General features: G+C 42.1%; 1 protein-coding gene across 1 annotated transcript; it reads right to left on the bottom strand.

The window, feature by feature from the left end:
- Positions 1 to 2,403: 2,403 nt before the first annotated feature.
- On the bottom strand, positions 2,404 to 11,542 carry LOC144482931 (extracellular calcium-sensing receptor-like). The gene is made up of 5 exons (XM_078201786.1): positions 11,285 to 11,542; positions 9,180 to 10,013; positions 6,327 to 6,554; positions 5,473 to 5,596; positions 2,404 to 3,328 (listed from the first exon to the last, which is right to left on the bottom strand). Exons 1-5 carry the CDS (start codon positions 11,540 to 11,542, stop codon positions 2,418 to 2,420), a joined length of 2,355 nt encoding a protein of 784 aa, XP_078057912.1. The 3' UTR covers positions 2,404 to 2,417.
- Positions 11,543 to 20,814: the final 9,272 nt, after the last annotated feature.

Raw genomic sequence — 20,814 nt, 5'->3', positions numbered from 1 at the left:
ATGAGTGTCTGGATTACAGGGAATTCTCTCTCTTTACACACACCTGAGTGGGATTTGTTTATTTCTCACCATCACTGGAACATGGCCTTGCACTTTTCAGCAGTTTGCTCTGTTTAAGTTTAAGTTGCAAAATTTCCACTCATTTGAAAGCTGGAAAATGAATTTTTCAAAAATAAAGGGGTGTAACCTTGTAAGGAAATGAAAGTTCTGTTTCTTTCTTTCTGTCTTTTTCTTTTCTTTCTTTTTGAAATGAACTTCCCAAACAATTTCTCGGCAGTTCTGATAAGAAATCATCGACCTGCAGCATAATTTGTTTCTTTTTCCGCAGATGCTGCCAGACTTGCTGCAGTTTGGGCGCGATCTTACTGGCCGTTCACACCATGCTCCCGTTGCAGTGAAGTCGGAGAATTTGGCGCCCAGCCAATTCTCTGTTCACTGCAGCGAGATGGGAAAATCCCGCCGGCGTGAACGGTGGTAACACTGCAGCCTTTGTGTTTCAAACTTTCACATATTCCTCTGTTGACAGATATTCAAAATCTATCACTGGATTGACCACTGCATGGCAACTACTTCTTAAAAATGGAAATTTAGTGACTCATTAAACCTGGCTCATAACACACCCTTGCTCTATTATCTATCGATATTTTCTCTGGAGCGGGGACTAGCCGAGCCAACTCCTATTACCCTCCTTGAGGATAAATCCAGTATATCAGCTCTCTTGCCAGGATACTGGGCACTGATCTGTATGATGCACTGGACATGTTCACACAGCAGTAGGACGTTGATGGAGTGGAGTCCATTTCTATTTCAGTATTGTGAAGAGTTGATATGTGATGCCTGCAACATGACAAGCGTCCCGTCAATGGCACCTTGCTTGGAATGCTCACAGAGCTGTTTTCTCACTGTTAAGTCTACCGGGAAGGTTGCTCCAAAGAAGTCACTCGAAAAGGCAAACCACAGGAACCAGAGGGTTTATTGAAGAACTGTACTTCTCGCACTCTATCCCTCAAGTGACTGTAGGAGAGGTTTCCTGGGAAGGTCACCCCTTGCCCCGGATCACTTGACCCATCCTCTTAAAGCGGCTACACCCTGTAGACATAGCACACACCCTACCTGCTTATCTCTGGCAAGGGAGAATCAAATTTATTCAATTCCCTCGGGGATTTTCACTGTAAATTAATTGCAGAGTTAACGTAAGCCTTCTTTTAACATGAATGAATAAACTTAAACTCTCGGAATGCAGAGGCTCAGTGACTTGTCTAATGCAACAGTGGATGACAAAATGGGTTCAACTGTTCCAGTCTGCAAGGAGGCAGATGCATAAGAATTCGTGGCCACAATCACTTCCACTGCTACAGGCACTGCTGTCCTCAGTTGGCTCTGAAACTACATTTCTGGCTTCGACAAGTGGGATATTCAGTGAGGACTTCCTTAGGCCTGAACAATAGAGGGGAGCAGGCAGCTTGAACCCCTCGCCCTCCCTGGAAGCAAAGCTGGCAAACCTGATGATCACCCCTGCCATGGTGATTTCAGTCAGCTCTGTGATTAATATCTCCATTCCTGCCTGCCTGCCACCTGGTCACTTAAATATCCAAACCCCCTGGATATTTAGCAGGCATTCAGATCACACCAGCACTCCATTCTGCAACAGGAACTTCTCTTTCTCTCTGTCAGAAGCTGCAGATGTGAGCAGACTCCTTTGAAGTTCTCTGATAGAGAGGAAATGTCAATGTCCCCATGGAGGAGGGAGGGTGGGTTCCCTTCTGCACAGCTGTTCACTTTGGCCAAATGTGTTCAGACTGCTTGTATTTGAAATCTCTGAGCCTTCCTAGAAATTTTGGACTTTGAAACCCTCTTTATTCCAATGAAAACCTTTAATCTCTTTCATTTTTATAGTGTGGTGCTTTGGAACAGGCTTTCCTTGACAGTTCAGTCCATTTCTACTCAGCCTCCAGTCTGCTGTGTTTATTTACATTTCCCTTCATGCTTGAATGCATCTCTCAAGTACCCGATTGCTCCTAACCACATCGTTTACAAAAACTCTAAGCCTGATTGATAGCTGTGGTTTCTTCAAATTCAATCAGTGGCTACACTTCTTCTTTTGCAGGCCACTAATTTTGCAGTCCAATTTAAATTTTTACAGCTATAGACAGGAATGAAGATGCTCGTCACAGAGCTGCCAGAAATCACCCTGCCAGCACACTGCTTAAATAGGATTGAGAAAGAGAAGACTAAACAAGCACTCACATATGTATGTTGTTGTTTATTTGCATTCATACATTTTCCAAGGAATCTTCTCAATTCTACAGCCATGATGTAAAAGTAACAAATACTAACTTTAGCATTGTAATAAATGAGTCAGGACACTCGTATAATTCGGTTTTTGGACATACCAAAGTTTATTAATCTTCTAGCATTCAAAGTTTGTTAGAGGGTGGCCTGCCCATTAAAGTTTTCTTGGTGTTCAGTTCCGGTTTCACCAGAATGATATAAACCTTAGGAGCAAATATACAGGTAAGCAAACCAAAACTGGAAGACAATATGGCAAATATCTCAACAGCTACTGTGTCCTTTCCAGAATTGATATAAACTGGAATGAAAGTGACCCAAACGGCACAGAAAATCAGCATGCTGAAGGTGATAAACTTTGCTTCGTTGAAGCTATCTGGCAACCCACGCGCTAGAAATGCAAGAACAAAGCACATGGCAGATAGTAAACCTATGTAGCCCAACACAGAATAGAAGGCTGTTGCTGACCCCACATCACATTCTAATATAATGGTTGCACTGTTGTGTTCAGTATTCTTTGCAGGATATGGGGGTGATAAGGTCAACCAAAGAATACATATCACAACTTGAATTGATGGCAGAGAAAATATGGACAGTCTTCGCTGTAGAGGGCCAAACCATTTTGTCACATCATTGTTTGGACGCCTTGCATTGAATGCCATTAATACCATGATAGTTTTCCCAAGGATGCAAGAAATGCAAAGGACAAATATAATAGCAAATGCTGTATGTCGCAAAATGCAGGACCAGATGGTGGGTTGACCCATGAAGAGAAGGGAGCAGAGGAAGCAAAGTACCAATGAAAATAAAAGAAGGAAGCTTAACTCAGAATTGTTTGCTTTGACAATTGGGGTATTCTTGTAATGGTAGAAAACAGCAATAACAGCCAGTGATATACAAGTACCAGCTAAGGATAGTGTTGTTAATATGATTCCCATGGTGCTTCCAAATGACAAATATTCAATTTCCTTGAGAATGCATGTGTCTCTTTTTAGGTTTGGCCAGTAATCTGAGTGACATGCCAAACAGTCCACTGAATCTGCAGAAGACAACACAGAATATTTTTCAACAAATTTTAACATAAATCTATCTCTATTTATCAAACAGGAGACAAACAACCAGCCCGAAAACACTAACTTAGAATCATAGTATCCCTACAGTGCAGAAGGAGGCCATTCAGCCCTTCGAGTCTGCACCGACCACGATTCCACCCAGGCCCTATTTCTGTAAGCTCACAAATTTTACCTGCTAATCCCCTGACACTAGGGTCAATTTAGCATGGCCAATCAGCTTAACCCGCACATCTTTGGACTGTGGGAAGAAACAGGAGCACTCGGAGGAAACCCACGCAGACACAGGGAGAATGTGCAAACTCCACACAGACAGTGACCCGAGGCCGGAATTGAACCCGGTCCCTGATGCTGTGAGGCAGCAGTGCTAACCACTGTGCCACAGTGCTGTCCCAAACAAATAGCCTGGTTATTAAGTTTAAGTTTATTTATCAGATACAAGTAGGCTTACATTAACACTGCAATGAAGTTACTATGAAAATCTGCATGTCGCCACACTCCAGTGCTTGTTTGCTTACACTGGCCAATGCACCTCACCAGCAGTGCTAACCATTGTGCCACCGTGCCACCCATGATTTCCCTTCATGACCTTTGATAATGCTTTGTGAAGAACTTTTACCATTGTAAATTGCTAATCAATGTTTCCCATTCAACAATCAGGATGTGTGATGCGTAGAAGTAAAGGATCCTACAGCACAGAAGGAGGTCATTCGGTCCATCAAGTCTATGTTGAGTAGGGTTTGAAAGCATTTTCCCCAATTTTATCTGACTGTTTAACCTGATTTGTCAAGCGTTTTACCTTTTAGGCAGAACACCCAAAAACTTACTTGAAAGTTAACAAACTTTACTCAAATTTGTCAGTTTGGAATTGGTTTGCTCTTCCATTGATCAGCTGCAACTTAAACTAGTTACAAACACTCGGATGGGATTGCTAAACCTATCTGTGGCTTTTAGATGCTGGCAGGTTACTTACTCAGCTGGTCCCCAAATCTCATCAATGCGAAGTACAGGCTTATCTGCTCAAATATTTTTGTTACATGGAGAGATTTGGAAAACTAGGATTGTTCTCCTTCAAGCAGAGAAATTAGGAGGAGATTTAATACAGGTGTTCAAAACCATGAAAAGTTTTGGTGGATTTAAGAAGGAGAAACTGTTCTCACTGGGAGTTAACACTACTCAACATCTGCAGATTTAATGGAATTGACAAAAACATAAGCAGGGTGTATTATTTAATGTGACAATATATATCATGATTGGTAATGTACTGTCTGAAATTAGATTCAATATTAACTTCCCAAAGAATTAGGTAAATACTTAACGTGGGAAATTCAGGGCTTGATGATAGAGCAAGAGTGTGTAATGAGTTGGATAAATCTTCAAAAAACCAGCAGAGACACAATGGACTGATTATCCACATTCTACGCTGTAGGATTCTATGATCTGGAAATTTCTATGTACTGTGGCATTTAGTTTGATCATCTTCATCTACATTCTGGAATATTTCCTGTCCTCTGAGCAGATATAAACTGTGCAATATGCACCTCCTCTAAGTTTCTTCCCGCTCAATTGAGCATTTCGCAAATGAAATGAATCCTATTTGTATCCACCCTACATGGGAAAATGGAGTTGAGATTGAAGATCAGCCCTGATATTATTGAATGGTATTGTAGGTTCATGGGGCCATGTGACCAATTCTTGCTCCTATTTCTTACTTCTTCTGTTCTTATGTAACATTACACGTGAAAATTAAGGAGCCTTGGGAAAGGGATTATGATGGTGTGGAAAACAGACTGCCAATTTATTCTGCTCCATTTTGCTATATTTTCCAAAGAGTAATTTCACCCTCATACTTTTCAATAAAAGGGTGAATGTAAGACCCACATGATGTATTATGACACTGCTAAGGAGCAGCCTTTAAGGCCATAAGATCACTGATCCAAGTAGATAGATCATGAAATCAATTAACATATAACTTGCCCTCAAGGTCATAGATATGTGATTAGGCAGACAGATAGAGATAGATAGATAAATAGGGATACATAGCTAAATAAGTGTAGATAAATGGATAGATAGACAATCATGCATGGATAGGTATACAGATAGATATACACACCAGTTTGGTTACTGATTTCACCTTCAGCACAGGGTATACAATCGTAACAACAAATTGGCTGCCCAGCTCTGGCTCCTTTCCTTGTTCCAGGTTGACAGGCTTCACTACACTTTGACTCAATGACCTGGATGTGAAATGAACAGTAAGATTCCATTTTATTACGTGTGCATTTTATGCTGGTTTACAAATAAGATTTGTTTAACCTGGAGAGAAGTTCTGACATTTGTTTCATTACCCGTCATGTGTACAAAAATAAACTGACGACTTGTATATTGACACAGAATAGCTTTTGCTGTTGTATGTTGCAGATTGCAGTAATCATTAGAAACACCAGAAATTGACTCATCAAAATCTCTCTTGCCATCATCTCTCTATCTGCATTCATCTTTTGTTCAGATTCATTTTGTTTCTGATTCTCATTGGGCTAGACCTCATCTTTGTGTGATGCAGATTGGAGGCAGCGAGTTGGCAGATTGGTATCGATTCTTAGGTCCATCAAAATAGGGAGAATTGCAAAATGGGCTGTCAACTCACTTCCACCTGATTTATAATGTTGCATAAAGTCAAGATCCAACTACACTCTGTACGACTTCCAAATCTGTCCCTTTTGTCTTTATATCTGCCTGAATATTTCCATCTTTTTTCTAACTGGGCTCCTCTCATTATGATGAGAATCCACAATCTCTGTCTCTCACACTATGTGAACAGCATTTGCTTGTCCATCTCTTAAGCTTTCCCATTGTTACAGTGGTGAATATTAGTTGTTGCTGAACATAATCCTTACATCTATGGTGACTTTTGCCACACAATCGTCAAGTCGCAGTGAATAAGGTATTTACATATTTATGCCTTACTATTTTTTGTCCTCCGCTCCACACTATGCGTTCTTCCTCTAGGACAAGTTGTTTCCTTGCACCGACGGATGCATCATACTGGCCAACTTTAACATACTTAATGTTCCCATTTGCAGCCAGCTGCCAGTTCAGGAGATCATAGGCTGCTAGAGGATCACCATTGGCATCGAATCTCACTTCATCTCCAAATACAGTTGTGAATTCCACCTTCTTTAAGTAATAAAGGACCTTTGCAAAGAAATCACAGAACATTCTTATGCTCTTACTGCGATACCTGTAATTTTTAAAACCAACATTGTGATGTAGCTGAGGTTATGCTGTAAATTACACCTGAGTTTGGAGTGGCTGTAGGTGTCTTTTCGATATTTGCCTCTGTTACAAGTTCCGGGTCCCCACTCAACAGCCTGACCACATCACCTCAGCTGACACTCCAGTGATGTATCAAGGGACTGCTTCACCACGGGCAATGTCATCTTTGCGATGGACATCTGTCCTCTCAAGTGGAAGCAAATGATCACATGACACTATTTGAATAAGAGCAGATGAGTTCCGCTGATGTCATGGCAATATTTATTCCTCAACCAATAACTGAAACCGATGCTCAGCTCATTTATTCTGTTGCTCTTTCTGGGAGATTGCTGTGCTTGTGTTGCTACATTACGCAAGTAACTTTACTTCAATGGTACTTCATTGGCATGAATAGTGCGGCATCAACACAGGTTCTTTCTTTCTTTGAAACACAAAAATAGTCAGGTCTGTTTTTAATCCTAAAATGCATTAAAGCCCAGTGATCTGATAGCCCAAAGCTGGAACTCCTGGCAACTTTCTAAACTCATTTTGGAGAATATTTAATGTTGTGTGAAGAGTAGGATGCTTCGATCCACATTTTGTTAATGAATGGAGCTAAAATTTGGTTGCTGCCAAATCCAACTAGACTCCTCTTCCCCTCTCTCTTCTATTTGTTTCGGATCAGTAAATTAGTCTGGCTGCAGCCTAATCTGAAAGTCGAAAAGTTTTCAAATGTATCTTAAGGTATCATAATTGGGCGCCCAGGCAGAATATTTATTTCAAATTTTAAGTTGTAAGAGAAAGAAAATCAGTTATTTCCTGCTAATTTTAGAGAAACTGAAATACCTGACAGTAATTGGTATCTAATTGGCCTCATAATAAAGAAAACTTCCCATTTCAAAATTCCTCTCACAAAGTCTTCGGGTGCGATCTTACCGTCCGTTCACGCCATGCTCCCATTGCAGCGAAGATGGAGATTTTGGTGACAAACCAAATCTCCGTTCGCTGCAGCGGAACAGGAAATTCCTGCTGGCGTGAATGGTCGGAAAGTTCTGACCAGGATGTCTCTAAGTGCTCTACAATCAATTACACACTTTTGAGGTCTAGTTGGATTTGTAATGTGAGAAACAAGGGAGGAATTTGAGTACAGTGGACTCCTACAGGTCGCAGTAAGGTAAATAACCAGGTTATTTATTTTAGACAATACAGTGATACAAAAGCAAAAACTGTGGATGCTGGAAGTCTGAGCTATGGATAGCGGGCTGGGTGGTGGTGTAGTGGTAATGTCAGTGTGCTAATAATCCAGGCACCTAGCTTAATGCACTGTGGACCTGGGTTCAAATCCCACCAGTGGAGCTGTTGGAATTCAATTTATAAATCAGGAAAATAGATTTAGTTTCAGTTATGGTCACTATGAAGCTATCATTTTTTTGTGCTGTAAGCTCATCTGTCCCTTTAGGGAAGCAAATCTACCGTTCTGGCCAACATGTGACTCCAGATCCACTGCAATTTGGTTGATTCTTAACTACCCTCTGAAATGGTCCAGCAAGCTAACTTAGTTGAAGCAGAATTAGGGATAGGCAACAAATGCTGGCCTTGCCAGAGATGCTCGCAGCCTAAGAAAGAATTCAGAAAAAAGCTCCAAAAACTCAGCAGGTCAGGCAGCATTTGTGGAGAGAGACAGAGCCAACACTTCAGGCCAATGAGCTTTCACCAGTCTCTTAACCTGAGTGCTGCCTGACCTGCTGAGTTTTTGTTCTTATTTGTTCTAGATGTTTGTTTAGATTTACATGTTTTCCAGGACAGAATAATATCATGGGGTTGTTTATGTCAACCTAAGAGATGTACCTTGGCTTAATGTCTCATCTGATCCTCAAAGAGTCTGTTTACAGTATAAGGAAATAGACAGGCTCCAAACACATCTTATCTGTTAAAGCAGCATATCCTCAAATTCCAGTAAACTACACCACACCAGATAGACAAGTAATTTCAAAAAATGAATGCATGAAATTGACTGCAAAACCAGCCTCCCATCCATTGACTCCATCTATACTTCCTGCTGCCTCGGAGAAGCAGCCAGCATAATCACGGACCTGGACTTACTCTCTTCCACCTTCCTCTGTCAGGAAAAAGAGGTCATGCAGCAGCTGATTCAAGAACAGCTTCTTCACTGCTGCCATCAGACTATTGAACGGACCTACCTTATATTAAGTTCATTTTTCTGTACACCCGAGCTATGACTGGAACACTTTATAATGCTTTGTCTGTATAGTGTTCAAGAAACAATCCTTTTCACTGCATCCCAATACATGTGACAATAATAAGTCAAATCAAATCAATCAAAAGAATCTGGAACTGACTACCACGAGGTAGTGATTGAAGCAAAAGGTTTGGAAGCATAAACACCAGCATAGACTGGTTGAGCCGAATGGTCTATTTCTGTGTTCTATATCCCATGTAATCCTGTGTAATCTGACAGGGCATTGCTAGGTACAGTGAATGGAATTTTAACCTCATATCATTTGTAGAGTGGGTGAATGTATGTTTAAATAAAATACAACTTACCTGCCAAGGTTTAAGTTTTGAAATATCTGGACATGTTTTATTGACAAATGGCCCTTGGCCATTTTTACACTGTAACATATTATGTATGGAATGGGCCACAGCATAAACAGCTCTATACGTATTATACGAAACTCGCAATTGTGATTCATCAGTGAATACGTTTTGGGCAACTGTTAAATCTTCTTGTCCAGTGCACTCATGTTCTAAAGGCCCAAGCCTTGCTTTCCCCGTGCTGTTGTATGCTGTCCATGTGCAGTGAAACACAGCTTCCCAAAACTGCTTAATGAATTCATTGCCTGGATACTTATTTGGATGGAGCCTAACCAGGAACTGTTTAATCCCTGGAATATCAGTTCTACGAATTGCCCAGCCCAATGTCCCACCCATAACATCAGAATTGGCCGCTTGTGAGAGCAATGCTGCTGTGCTCCAGCCTTCACTTGCCAACCATTGCAATCCAGTGACATTCTGGTGGACAAGTTCTTCCACCAAGAAGTTCAGGTCTATCTCGGGAGAAAAGACAAGAATAACTTTGACATTCGACTTCTTAATGAGCTCGACTTGATGCAAGATTTTCTCTTTGTCATAAACTTTGGGAAGATATTCCGAGAAAGCAACGCAGGCTCCAATTTTAGTTACTTGTTCCACGAAGGCTGAAATTCCCAGGTGGCCATAATCATCATCGGATCCGAACGCTGCCAGCCAGGTCCAACCAAAATGTTTCACCAGCTGCACAAACGCTGCGACTTGAAAATAATCGCTGGGTACAGTTCGGAAAAAAGTGGGAAATTCCTTTTTATCGCTCAGGCACACGCACGAAGAAAAATAGCTAATCTGTGAAAACATCAAGAAGAGATTTACCTTTTATTTCAATACTTATATTATCTTCTGGTCATCCTATTTTTGAAATGATATTATTAAACTAGAAAGAGTGCAGAAAAGATTTAGTAGGATGCTACCAGAGCTTGATGGTTTGAGTTAAAAGGAGAGGCTGGAAAGAATGGGATTTTTTTCCCTGGAGCTTGGGAGGCTCAGGGGTGATCTTATAGAGGTCTATAAAATAATGAGGAATATAGATAGGGTAGAGAGTCAACTTCTTTTCTCAAAGGTAGGGGAGTTTAAAATGAGAGGGCATAGGTTTAAGGTGAGAGGTGAGAGATAAAGAAGGGCAATTTTTTCACACAGAGGATGGTGAGTGGTAGGAACGAGCTGCCAGAGTCAGCAGTAGAGCGGGGGTACATTTTTGTCTTTTAAAAAGCATTTAGACAGTTACATGGGTCAGATGGGTATTGAGGGATATGGGCTAAACGCGGGCAATTGGGACGGGTTTAATGGTCAAAACTGGGCGGCATGGACAAGTTGGTCCAAATGGCCTGTTTCCATGCTGTAAACCTCTATGTGAAAATACATAAACTTTTCCTTTTCGAAGTCCTTTGGCTTGTCAAGATCTCAGGCTAAACACAGACTAAAGCTCTCTCTGCTTTGCCTTAACACTATACTTTAGCGCAAATCTTCAAAGATCAGCAGACCAGTCTGACCCCTTTTGTTTCAAGTACCAGATAACATGTGAGATGAGCAATAGGCGCCAGTGTGGACTGTGGGTTGTATCACACCAGGAACTGAAACTTAGAAACTAATCAATTTCACACAGAATGCTGACAACCAGAAAAGAGGGAAGACATTAATTCTGTTTCTGTGTATTGAGTTTGAATACAGATTTCACAGCTGTTGCTGCACTTTGTCATTGAATCCATTTGTACACAAAGACACACATTTATTTAGCAGGACTTGGACGTGTTCATCTCTCTACTTTAAGAATTCATTTGAGGGTTGATACCCAGTAACAACATTATGAGAGGGATTTAGAATGTAGAATTGTTTTAAACTGAACATTGCCTGCATCTAATTTCATAACTTGTATAGCTTTCCCTCCTTCTTTCAAATTCTTTTGCACCTCCTTCTGAAAATACCATTCCAAACCAGAAAGGTGGCCTCCAATATCTCAGCTTGTGTGAGCTTCAGTGCAGGCTGTGAGACTCTGAAGTGCATCACTTGACCTCCATGCTACTGACAAACAGTTTCATGTTAAATGTTTTGTTGCTTACCATTGGTATTCCGAAAAGACCCACCGTCCTGGCAATTGCTATGGATTGTGTTGAACCGGAATCACCAATCACTGCATGCACTGATGAGCCTTCATTACATTTCAAAAGTGTAACATTTTCCTCTTGACCATTAAGAACTGTCAGGGCTGCCCTAAGCGCCAAAGTTGGTGTGGCACAGGAATCATAAATCTTATAGCCCAGTGTGATGTTGGGGAGAAGCATCGGGTCATTATTAATTTCTTCAATAGCAAAGACCATCAATTGAACCCAGCGAAAAGCTCTCAGGTGAAAACTGTCAGAAACAAAAACATGAAAATGGCACATACTCATAAGTATTTATGTAGCAGGGTCTGTCGTACACTGTTACACCAGCAAGTCATACTGAGAACATACATTTAATTTAAATTTTATATTTTCAATGTATTATTGTCACAAGTAGGCTAACATTAACACTGCAATGAAGTTACTGTGAAAATGTCCTAGTCGCCACACTCTGGCACCTGTTCAGGTACACTGAGGGAGAATTTAGCATGGCCAATCCACCTAACCAGCGCGTCTTTCAGACTCTGGGAGGAAACCGGAGCACCCGGAGGAAACCCACGCTGACATGGGGAGAACTTGCAGATTGCACACAAACAATGATCCAAGCCAGGAATTGAACCCGGGTCCCTTGCACTGTGCAGCTGCAGTGCTAACCACTGTGTCACCGTGCCGCCCATTATACAATGTCATTACACAATGACATTTTTCAATCTCTCAAGAAATAATGAAGTAAGGGTATGAGAGTAACTAAAGCCGGTTAGTGAAATGAAAAATAAATGGTGCAGCTCATTTCTTTACTTTGTCAGATGTGAATTTTCATTTATTTGATCGAGAAATTAATTTAGAGACAACTGAAATGTACATTCATTGTAAATGCTTCCTCTTCATAACAACATCTCCTTTGGCTTCAGGTCTGTGGCTCTGACTCCTGCCTCAATGCACTCCTTCCCTTTCTCTGCCTTCAGCCAGTTTGGACCTACTCTGTCGATCTTTTTCCTGAAGTCTTTTTGAGTCTCTATCTGTTTCTCCATTTTTACTCAATAACATCATCAAGGAGATCACACTCACTCTAAGCAGCTCGGTGTCTCTGGTCGCATTTGGTAGGAAGTCTCAGCAGGTACTCCTCGATAATGAATGGGAAAAATGCCACCGATGATGATGTCCCCATCTTGTGCGAGTTCTGGCAAATTAAATCTTCCTTGAAGTCTGCAATTTGGATTGTCTTTGGCAAACACACAGGCCACCAAACCAAGTAGCACCCACCACAGCAAATACATTGCAATTGTCACTGGCAGAGTCAGCTGCTGGACAGTTACAAACAGAGCAGGTTTCTTTTCTTATATTGAGTTATTATTGACAACTGAACAAGCATCAAAAAACATAATTAAAACAACAGAAACCCCACGTGTCCTTCACGTTTAGCAACCCCTGCAGCACTGTCTGATAATTGTGTTCCATTGTCTGCACCTAAGTTAGTTTAACTTTGTTCAAATTACCTTGAGTCACTGGAAACAATTTTGGGGAATTAAGCTGAGAGCAGTAATGAAAGGATTCTTTTTCCTGTAATTCCACTCTGTGCAATGAAAATGGTAAACATGGAAGAACAAATTATTTGGTAAATAATGAATGCTCCTTATGTAGTTTGTGAAGTATATTTATTTTGATAGGGTTCTTTCCTTGTTTTCTTTGATGGCAAGTTTCAGCGCGAAGTATCAGGGAACAAGAATTTACGGTCTAGTTCATTGGGCACTAGAAGCAGATGCCTATGTGAATTGAACTGATCTGAATTTTCTGAACAAGTTAGTCCTGGTTTTTGCTGCTAAGAAAGTAGCTGGACACAGTACTGCATCAGAATAGCAATAAATCTCTGTGGCCACTGTCCATATCTAATTAAATCTGCACCCACAATATATAGTAACCTGTCTGTTCTCTCACTAACCTGTAATGTTATTTCCAAGACTTTCTATTCTTATTTGTTTCTGCATTTGCAGTTTTCCCTTTGTTGTTTTTGATTCAAATGTACCATTTCACTGAATTTTATTGTAAAATATCCAAAACGGAGTGTACAATTGGAGACACTGAAATCATAAGAGCTACAAAGAGGGGATTGGAGAGTAGGCCTGAGCTGGTACAGGAACAATGGGCTGAATAGCCTTTAGTGCAATTTGGTCCCATAATTTGAAGCAACAGTCAGGTTGGCTAAGTTAGTAGCCTTGCTGCTTCTAAGTTGTGAGATTGTGGGTGGAATTTTCCTGTTCTGCCCGCCATGGGAAACATAGCCGGCAGTTGGAGGACCATAGAAAGGTCCATTAACCTTGGGTGTGTATTCTGGCCTTGTGGCGAGTGGGACTAAGGAATCTTGCTCTGTGTGTTTAAAATCCATTCTTGTGCTTGAGGGTGAAAGCAAGCCACAAATCCCATCCAACACTTTAAGGGTGTTGCTGCGAGTGCCATCCCTGAGAAAGATCGCTGATGCTGGTTGTGTGGATAGTTAAACACTCCTCCCTTGACTGTACCGCCTAAAAGCTGATGAACTATCTCACTGCTATTTGCTGATCCAAAGTATTTATCAAAGTTAATGAAGTTTTTACATCCTTTGAACTGAGAAAGGCTGGTATGGCCAACGTGTTTGCAATTTTATTCGCTTGTACAAATCAACATGCTATCATAGCAACTCCATGATTCACTTTCTTCATTGAAAGGGTCCATGGATTCTAATTCACCTGCCATTTGTCTTGCAGGGACTAGTGACTCGAGACTGCTCAGTATAGATATATATATATTTTTTTTTACTGTCTTCCCAATATCACCCAGGAGACCATTGACTTGATGTATTCTTTTTTTGAAAAGGCCCCAGCTGCACAGCAAAGTGGTCAAATATGCCAAATACTGCCTGGAATCTCACCTTTCTCTGATTGGAAAAGAAACCCTCTTTTAAACCACACAGGGGGTGGCACAGTGGTTAACACTGATGCCTCGCAGTGCCAGGGACCCGAGCTCAACTCCTCTTTGGGTCATTGTCTATGTGCAGTCTGCACGTTCTCCCTGTGTCTGCATGAGTTTCCTCTGGGTGCTCCGGTTTCCTCCCACAGTCCAAAAGACGTGCTAGTTAGGTGCATTGGCCATGCTAAATTCTCCCTCAGTGTACCCAAACAGGCGCCAGAGTGTGGCGACGAGGGGATTTTCACAGTAACCTCATTGCAGTGTTAATGTAAGCCTACTTGTGACACTAATAAATAAACTTAAAACTTAAAAACTTGAGAGCTATTTCTTACTTGTGTCTTACCTCACTGGCACTTCAATCCTTAATCCTGTTGTTGCTTCTCCCCATTGTGTGAGGACCCACGATGATTTTGCCTTCTCTGCAGGATCTTTTCTCAATGTTTTCAATGAAACAAAATCCCGACTCGGCACCAGTTTACTCTCTGTAATGTCCTAACTATCTTAGGGGTTGTGGGTTTTACACAGAAAGAAAAGAATAGACTTGCATACATAGTTTCAAACAAACAACAACAGGTTTATTCCAGGAGGTGTTGCCTGTACAGCGTATCAACTGCATCTAAAACAGTCACCTGTGCAAACACTCTAATGCCATCACCATCAATTTATTTTTGTTCATTTGTGGGACATGGGCGTCGCTGGCTGGCCAGCATTTATTGCCCATCCCGAGCTACCCAAGGGCAGTTGAGAGACAACTACATTGCTGTGGCTCTGGAGTCACATGTAGGCCAGGCCAGGTAAGGACAGCAGATTTCCTTCCCTGAAGAACATTAGTGAACCAGATGGGTTTTTTCCGACAATCGGCAATGGTTTCATGGTCATCAGTAGATCATGAATTCCAGATTTTTTTTATTGAATTCAAATTCCACAATCTGCCATAGTGGGATTTGAACCTGGGTCCCCAGAACATTAGCTGAGTTTCTGGATTAATATTCTAGCAATAATACCATCGGCCATCGCCTCCCCCCCATCATGTGATCAGCTCTTAAAGTAAACTGCAATCCCTTACAATGCTCTCTTTGATTCTTTTATTTGATTCTTCAATTCCCTCTGAACTTTCCATATTCAGCCTGGTTCTCAGTTGTATTATCCACCAGCTGCTGTCAGACATTTTCCTGCTTTTGGTTTCTCTTGATCTCTCTCTCTATCATGGTCTGTACCATAGTTAAACATTTCCACAGCTGAAATAGAATTAGAAACAAAATTATAATTGTAACATGATGGCTGTTACACAATGCACTATTATTTAATTTTTAACATGCAACTTTCTTAGAGTTTAATTACATTGATTCCCTAAAATGTGATGTGCTCAAGCCATGAAATTTGTTAATGTAGCTTCAACTTCTGCTACAGTTCTTTTCCCATTGATCTGACATATAACACCACCATGACATTGAATGGACATTTGAGTAATTACTTTGATAAAAGCAAGCAGTTCATATCTTGAGCATTGCCTAAAAAAGAGACATGCTATCAAAGCTTTTTATCATGCACTCAACAGGACAGATAACAAGATCAATCAACAGTAAAGGAAACAACAATTTACACTGCCTGAGAAGAGAGATCTTTGGTTGGAAAGTGGACTCTGATTGGAAAAGGTGTTGCCATGGAGAATGCAACAGAGATCAATTAACTATTTATTGTTCCCTTTATAGTTGGGTTATGTTCCGCATATGTCGTGATGAGTACAAGATGAATAGCTTTGATAGCATGTCACTTTTTTCAGCAATCTGCCAGTTCTCTGGTACCAAGCAACTATTTGTTTATACATAATATCAGTATGATTTGACAGTTTTAAGTCACCTTTTCTCTTCTGTCCCACTTCCAATCCAGGCTTTGACACATTAGATCATTGAAAGGTTCATGAGTGGGCTGCATGAGTGGCCCTCCTTCATCTCAGTGGGCTGCAAGTTTGAAATCGGACTTGTTAGGTGTCCAGATCACCAACAACATGTCCTGGTCCCCCAATGCTGCCACTATAGTTAAGAAAGCCCACCAATGCCTCTACTTTCTCATAAGACTAAGGAAATTCGGCATGTCAGCTACGACTCTCACCAACTTCAAATGATGCAGCATAGAAAGCATTCTTCCTGGTTGTATCACAGCTTGGTATGGCTCCTGCTCTGCCCAAGACCGCAAGGAACTACAAAAGGTCGTGAATATAGTCCAATCCATCACGCAAACCAGTCTCCCATCCATTGACTCTGGTTACACTTTCCACTGCCTCGGCACGCACCCTGGACATTCTCTCTTCCACCTTCTTCCGTCGGGAAAAAGATACAAAAGTCTGAGGTCACGTACCAACCGACCCAAGAACAGCTTCTTCCCTGCTGCTATCAGACTTTTGAATGGACTTACCTTGCATTAAGTTGATCTTTCTCTGCACCCTAGCTATGACTGTAACACTACATTCTGCACTCTCTCGTTTCCTTCTCTATGAATGGTATGTTTTGTCTGTATAGCGCGCAAGAAACAATACTTTTCACTGCATGTTAATACATGTGACAATAATAAATCAAATCAAATCAAATCAAATCATTCATTAACTATGACTCCATGAATAAGATTAAATACATTTAATAAATGCCAAATATTTCATAGCAAGTTATGGAAATGCTTAATGATTTGTATATATTAATAGAGCTGTCATCAAATCCAAATAGTAAAAACAAGAGAGATATTTAGAGTTTGGACACTGAGGGGGTGCACGGCTCTCACAGTCAGTTTTGTGAGCAATCAGCACGCATCACTTCACTTGATTTGATTTGATTTATTATTATCATGTGTATTAGTATGTATTGTTTCTTGCATGCTACACAGACAAAGCATACCATTCATAGAGAAGGAAAGGAGAGAGTGGCAGCAGGTTGGGATGCAAGCTAAATAAGCAATACTAAACCCCAGTTGGGACACTACTGGAGAGGAAAGGCAAGAATGGCCAGATACTATCCACAGCCAGCCTCGGACGTGGGATGAACGGAAGCGAGATAAACCTCAGCTTGACCTTCAGCAGCTCGACAGTGAATGGATATATTACATCCCCAGAAAAATAAAATCTCTCAGACGGTGTCCTAGACACGGTCTGTGGATCGATATATGTTCACCTTAATCAATGGGGTATTCCGAAACACATGGGAACCTATTAGAACCCTATCAAAATCATCCACTCAGAAAAGCGTAAAACCTAAAGCAAAAATATAAATCTGTAACTTTTCAAGCAAGATATAAAATGGAGGAAACACTGGCCACATGGCGACTCTGTACACTCCACAGGCAGGCCTAGGTAAAACACAGATCTTTAAGTATTCGATCACTGGAAACAATAGGAGAAACCTGGACACAGGATAGGTTGTCACAATTATACTCCCTGAATCACCTTGAGCAATGGAAAGAACCCTGAAAGAAGTCTCACAACACCAAGTTAAAGTCCAACAGGTATATTTGGTAGCTCAAGCCACAAGCTTTCGGAGCGCTGCTCCTTCATCAGGTGAGTGGGAGTCTGTTCACAAACAGAGCATATAAAGACACAAACTCAATTTACAAGATCATGGTTGGAATGTGAGTCTTTACAGGTAATCAAGTCTTAAAGGTACAGATAATGTGATTGGAGAGAGGGTTAAGCACAGGTTAAAGAGATGGCATTGCTGCAACTGCCTCAGTGCTCAACGCCGACAACTGCCAATCTCCAGATGCAATTTTACAACTCATCCACTTCATCCTGGCCCACAACATCTTCACCTTCAACAACCAATTCTTCATCCAGACACATGGAACAGCCATGGGGACCAAATTTGCACCTCAATATGCCAACATCTTCATGCACAGGGTTGAACAAGACCTCTTCACCGCACAAGACTTTCAACCGACACTACACATTAGATATATCGAAGACATTTTCTTCCTTTGGACTCATGGTGAACAATCACTGAAACAACTATATGATGATATCAACAAGTTCAATCCCACCATCAGACTCACCATGGACTACTCTCCAGAATCGGTTGCATTCTTGGACACACGCATCTCCATCAAGGACGGTCACCTCAGCACTTCACTGTACCGCAAGCCCACAGATAACCTCACGATGCTCCACTTTTCCAGCTTCCACCCTAAACATGTTAAAGAAGCTATCCCCTACGGACAAGCCCTCCGTATACACAGGATCTGCTCAGGCGAGGAGGATTGCAACAGACACCTCCAGACGCTGAAGGATGCCCTCATAAGAACAGGATGTGGCGCTCGACTCATCGAACAACAGTTCCGATGCGCCACAGCGAAAAACCGCACCAACCTCCTCGAAAGACAAACACGGGACACGGCGGACAGAGTACCCTTCATCATCCAGTACTACCCCGGAGCAGAGAAGCTACGACATCTTCTCCGGAGCCTTCAACATGTCATCGATGAAGACGAACATCTCGCCAAGGCCATCCCCACACCCCCATTTCTTGCCTTCAAACAACCGCACAACCTCAAAGAGACCATTGTCCGCAGCAAACTACCCAGCCTTCAGGAGAACAGTGACCATGACACCACACAACCCTGCCACAGCAACCTCTGCAAGTAGTGCCGGGTCATCGACACAGATGCCATCATCTCACTTCGGAACACCATCCACCAGGTACACGGTAAATACTCTTGCAACTCAGCTAACATTGTCTACCTGATACATAAGAACATAAGAACATAAGAAATAGGAGCAGGAGTAGGCCATCTGGCCCTTCGAGCCTGCCCCACCATTCAACAAGATCATGGCTGATCTGAAGCGAATCAGTTCCACTTACCCGCCTGCTCCCCATAACCCCTAATTCCCTTATCGATCAGAAAACTATCTACCCATGATTTAAACATAATCAACGAGGAAGCCTCCACCACTTCAATGGGCAGAGAATTCCAGAGATTCACTACCCTCTGAGAGAAGAAGTTCCCCCTCAACTCTGTTCTGAACCGGCCCCCCCTTATTTTGAGGCTGTGCCCTCTAGTTCTGGTTTCCCTTCTAAGTGGAAAGAATCTCTCCACCTCTACCCTATCCAGCCCCTTCATTATCTTATATGTCTCTATAAGATCACCCCTCATCCTTCTAAACTCCAACGAGTACAGACCCAATCTGTTCAATCTCTCCTCATAAGCCACACCCCTCATCTCCGGTATCAACCTGGTGAACCTTCTCTGCACTCCCTCCAAGGCCAATATATCCTTTCGCAAATAAGGGGACCAAAACTGCACACAGTACTCCAGTTGCGGCCTCACCAGTGCCCTGTACAGTTGCAGCAAGACCTCCCTGCTTTTATATTCTATCCCCCTCGCGATAAAGGCCAACATTCCATTCGCCTTCTTGATCACCTGCTGCACCTGCAGACTGAGTTTTTGCGATTCGTGCACAAGGACCCCCAGGTCCCTCTGCACAGTCGCACAATGTAATTTTTCTCCATTTAAATAATATTCCAATTTACTATTATTCCTTCCAAAGTGGATAACCTCACATTTGCTAACGTTATATTCCATCTGCCAGATCCTCGCCCACTCGCTCAGCCTATCCAAATCTCTCTGCAGACTTTCCGCGTCCTCCACGCAATTCGCTTTTCCACTCACCTTCGTGTCATCAGCAAACTTGAATACCCTACATTCAGTCCCCTCCTCCAGATCATCTATGTAAATGGTAAACAATTGAGGCCCCAGCACCGATCCCTGCGGCACGCCACTGGTCACCAACTGCCAACCAGAAAAGCACCCATTTATCCCAACTCTCTGCTTCCTGTTAGATAGCCAATCCCCAATCCACGCCAACACCTTACCCCTAACTCCGTGTACCCCAATCTTCTGCAGCAACCTTTTGTGAGGCACCTTATCGAACGCCTTCTGGAAATCTAAAAACACCACATCCACCGGTTCCCCTCTGTCAACCGCACTAGTGACATCTTCATAAAAGTCCAGTAGATTCGTCAAACACGACTTTCCCTTCATGAATCCATGCTGCGTCTGCTTGATCGAACCATTCTTATTCAGGTGCTCTGTTATTTCCTCTTTAATAATGGACTCTAGCATCTTCCCAACTACGGACGTTAAGCTAACCGGCCTGTAGTTACCCGCCTTTTGTCTACTTCCTTTTTTAAACAGCGGCGTAACAGTAGCTGTTTTCCAGTCAGCCGGCACTACCCCAGAGTCCAGCGAATTTTGATAAATTTTGATACACTGCAGGAAAGGATGTCCCGAGGCATGGTACATTGGGGAGACCATGCAGACACTACGACAACAGATGAATGAACACCACTCGACAATCACCAGGCAGGAGTGTTCTCTTCCTGTTGAGGAACCCTTCAGTAGTCACGGACATTCAGCCTCTGATCTTCGGGTAAGCGTTCTCCAAGGCGGCCTTCACGACACACAACGCAGAGTCGCTGAGCAGAGACTGATAGCCAAGTTCCACACACATGAGGACGGCCTCAACCGGGATCTTGGGTTCATGTCACACTATCTGTAACCCCCAC

This window comes from Mustelus asterias, chromosome 3, assembly GCF_964213995.1.
Source record: "Mustelus asterias chromosome 3, sMusAst1.hap1.1, whole genome shotgun sequence".
Taxonomy (NCBI): domain Eukaryota; kingdom Metazoa; phylum Chordata; class Chondrichthyes; order Carcharhiniformes; family Triakidae; genus Mustelus; species Mustelus asterias.
This window is presented reverse-complemented; position numbering and strand designations above follow the sequence as displayed.